Below are 4,002 nucleotides of genomic sequence, written 5' to 3' on the forward strand. Positions count from 1 at the left end.
CATAGATTAGTTCCTGAAATACTAGTGTATGTAATACATAGATTAGTTCCTAAAATACTAGTGTATGTAATACATAGATTATTTCCTGAAATACTAGTGTATGTAATACATAGATTAGTTCCTAAAATACTAGTGTATGTAATACATAGATTAGTTCCTGAAATACTAGTGTATGTAATACATAGATTAGTTCCTGAAATACTAGTGTATGTAATACATAGATTAGTTCCTAAAATACTAGTGTATGTAAAACATAGATTAGTTCCTGAAATACTAGTGTATGTAATACATAGATTAGTTCCTGAAATACTAGTGTATGTAATACATAGATTAGTTCCTGAAATACTAGTGTATGTAATACATAGATTAGTTCCTAAAATACTAGTGTATGTAATACATAGAATAGTTCCTGAAATACTAGTGTATGTAATACATAGATTAGTTCCTGAAATACTAGTGTATGTAAAACATAGATTAGTTCCTGTTTAGCTTTACTAAACTGATCAGATCAATGGTTGTTGTACAATAAACATCTGGTAAACTGGGTACAATAGCTTTACTAAAGTGATCAGATCAATGGTTGTTGTACAATAAACATCTGGTAAGTTGGGTACAAAAGCTTTACTAAAGTGATCAGATCAATGGTTGTTGTACAATAAACATCTGGTAAGTTGGGTACAATAGGTTTACTAAAGTGATCAGATCAATGGTTGTTATACAATAAACATCTGGTAAACTGGGCACAAAAACTTTACTAAAGTGATCAGATCAATGATTGTTGTACTTTCCAGGAAGTTCGGCTCGTGACGCGTTAGCGTAGACCGAGTAAGTAACCAAAACTTTCCCGGAAGTTCGGCACGTGACGCGTTAGCGTAGACCGAATAATTAACCAAAACTTTCTCGGAAGTTCGGCACGTGACGTGTTAGCGTAGACCAAGTAAGTAGCTAAAACTTTCCCGGAAATTCGGCACGTGACACGTTAGCGTAGACCGAGTAAATAGCTAAAACTTTCCCGGAAGTTCGGCACGTGACACGTTAGCGTAGACCAAGTAAGTAGCTAAAACCTTCCCGGAAATTCGGCACGTGACACGTTAGCGTAGACCGAGTAAATAGTTAAAACTTTCCCGGAAGTTCGCCTCGGGTAAAGTTACCCGCTTCCGCCGGTACTGATTACTGTAATTGGATGTTGAAGTAGGAAATCTGAGAAAAACTTACCAAGTATTCTCAACATTTTTACTGAAACCAAGTCCAATAAAAATAGTTGTGCACTTTTGTAGAACTGACAGGTCACAAAGATAGACATTCTCAGATATCTTGTGGACAGGAAACGTGTCCGTCGAAGGAGATGCAAAACATGCGATTGGTAAAACCGGTCTGTCTTCTAATACTTGTAGCAGAACCTAGAAATAAATATTATACTTGTAGGCAAAGATCGCTTGAGGTGGGAACGTCCCCTTCATTCTTCGAAGTAGGAATACATATAACTGTCCCCATTTTACAATCGTGATTATCAATAATGAGGGAGTCTCATAGGTTGCTCAGTTTTTGATAACAGTCAGAAAAGGATATTACCCAGATCTCCTTCTTTCAACCAATGGGAAACTTCGAAACCATAAACATGACTCATTTGTTGTATTATTATTAACTTAAAAAAAAGAGAGACATTATATTCAGTTATCTACAGAAAATCTGTTCTTAAATAATCTGCCATCAAAGAAATACAGAGTAGATATACCAGCGAGTACGTTTAAAGTAAGTTTCCTGTTTAAGTTTCTACACTACGACATAGCGAAAATAAGTTTTCTCAATCAGTATCTACATTGACGTCAAAACGGAAGTAAGTTCCCTAAATTATTCTCATTCCGAGACTGAGGAACTGGAGAACCTACCTTGTAGATCACACTCAAAAACTGGAGAACCTACCTTGTAGATCACACTCAGAAACTGGAGAACCTACCAAGTAGATCACACTCAGAATCTGAGGAACTGGAGAACCTACCTTGTAGATCACACTCAGAAACTGGAGAACCTACCCTGTGGGTCACACTCAGAAACTGAGGAACTGGAGAACCAACCTTGTAGATCACACTCAGAAACTGGAGAACCTACCTTGTAGATCACACTCAGAAACTGGAGAACCTACCCTGTAGATCATACTCAGAAACTGAGGAACTGGAGAACCTACCCTGTAGATCACACTCAGAAACTGGAGAACCTACCTTGTAGATCACACTCAGAGACTGGAGAACCTACCCTGTAGATCACACTCAGAAACTGGAGAACCTACCCTGTAGATCACACTCAGAAACTGGAGAACCTACCTTGTAGATCACACTCAGAAACTGGAGAACTGTTATGTCGTCAGTGTAGAAACTGATTCAGGAAACTTACTTCTGTTATGTCGTCAGTGTAGAAACTGATTCAGGAAACTTACTTCTAGTTATGTCGTCAGTGTAGAAACTGATTCAGGAAACTTACTTCTGTTATGTCGTCAGTGTAGAAACTGATTCAGGAAACTTACCTTCTTTTTGTCACCAGCGAAGAAACTTGTTGGACCTTTAGGAGTGACTTTCCACTTTGTGAGGTTTACAACGCTTACAGGACTCATGCCGGAATTATGTAAAAGAACAGTCGAGTTGTCTTCCAGAACAGCAAGACAACTCATTTTGTACACACCCTCTGTTGTATTAGGGGAGGAGCTCCAGATTATGATGAACTCAGTCAAAATGAAATCTAAATTATCAGGTGACGTCATTGTTCTCGTATGGATGGGAGGCGTTCCCTGTAAAATCATATATACAAATAAATATATGATGTGATAGATAACTTGGAACGTCATAAACACTGAAGAATTTTGATCTATTATGTCACTAGTTGTATCGTTAAGTAACTTTTCAGTACACGCTCGAGTGAGTGAGCCAGTTACTCCAACACCCTCTTAAAACTTTGAGTTTGGCTCCCCATCTTGACCAGATTAACAAATGTTTTGCTTTATTGAGCTTCAAAAACGTAAAGCTACACAAGAACTATTTGCTCTAGTCGTATTTAACTATGAATTGATAGACTAGAGGAAAGGCAGCTAGTTAACACCACCAACCAACTGTCGAATAAAGTTTGTCAGACCGAATAATTGGATTTGACCTCATGAGCTCAGAGTCCGGAGTGTGATTTTCCTCTAACAGCAACGGGACGCGAACCAGGAACTCACAGTTTCAGAGTGTGGTAGGCTATCAACTGGGCCTCACCCGGGCCGATATTGTGGGTAAATATGACATTATGAACAATGTATGTACAATTACATACTGGTATCTCTCGATTTACGAAATGGTAACGTTCTTGGAGAACCTAACGTCTAACGCAAAAAAAAACAAAAAAAAAACGTACAATCGAAAATTGTTTTTTCCCATTATTTTAAAGGTAAAAAATAGCGGATGAATTCCTGACCCCCAAAATTTGGCCACGTAACATTTTCTTCCATTATAACATGAGAAAAATACGGTCACAAATAACTTAAACAAAAATCGGAGATAAAGAGAAATTTTCATTAATAAAATACAAGAGATAGTCTACTGTACTCGCCAAGAAAAGTAGATGAGGGTTTGCTTGTTGAGATAACGGGAGGATTAAGAGGGTTACTGGCGATCTTCGGAGGGCAAAGTATTCTTACGACTTTTACGTAAATTTTGGTTACAGCAAAAAATGCGAATTCGAGGTGAAAGACATGCCCATTAAAGTTAATTACGTTATAGCGAAAAAAAAACTACCATTCGTAAATCGAGGATTACCTGTATCAAAGAGAATCATATCCATTATATAGACATTGATAAACTTCTTTTTATATTTATGTATAGACATAGATACTTCTAACTGTGGCAATATTTATTGTTTGGTCTTTTGTGAAACGTTTTTATAATTAGTATGTAGTTACATTCGATGACGAGGAACCCACTTTGAGACTAATAATGGCTGGAGACGGCTTAAATGGGTAATGAAGAAAAACTT

General features: G+C 37.3%; 1 protein-coding gene across 1 annotated transcript in view; it reads right to left on the reverse strand.

Moving 5' to 3' along the window:
- LOC111083249 overlaps nucleotides 1-4,002 on the reverse strand; it is a gene marked incomplete at its 3' end in the record, with an annotated part of 26,242 nt that overhangs the window by 8,696 nt on the left and 13,544 nt on the right. Inside the window, exons 10-11 of the mRNA XM_022379626.1 lie at nucleotides 2,522-2,782; nucleotides 1,216-1,400 (exon numbers count right to left, since the gene is read on the reverse strand). Coding sequence (XP_022235334.1) covers nucleotides 1,216-1,400; nucleotides 2,522-2,782 — 446 coding nt within the window. The remainder of the gene's footprint in view (nucleotides 1-1,215; nucleotides 1,401-2,521; nucleotides 2,783-4,002) is intronic.

This window comes from Limulus polyphemus, unplaced genomic scaffold (assembly GCF_000517525.1).
Source record: "Limulus polyphemus unplaced genomic scaffold, Limulus_polyphemus-2.1.2 Scaffold8749, whole genome shotgun sequence".
Taxonomy (NCBI): Eukaryota; Metazoa; Arthropoda; class Merostomata; order Xiphosura; family Limulidae; genus Limulus; species Limulus polyphemus.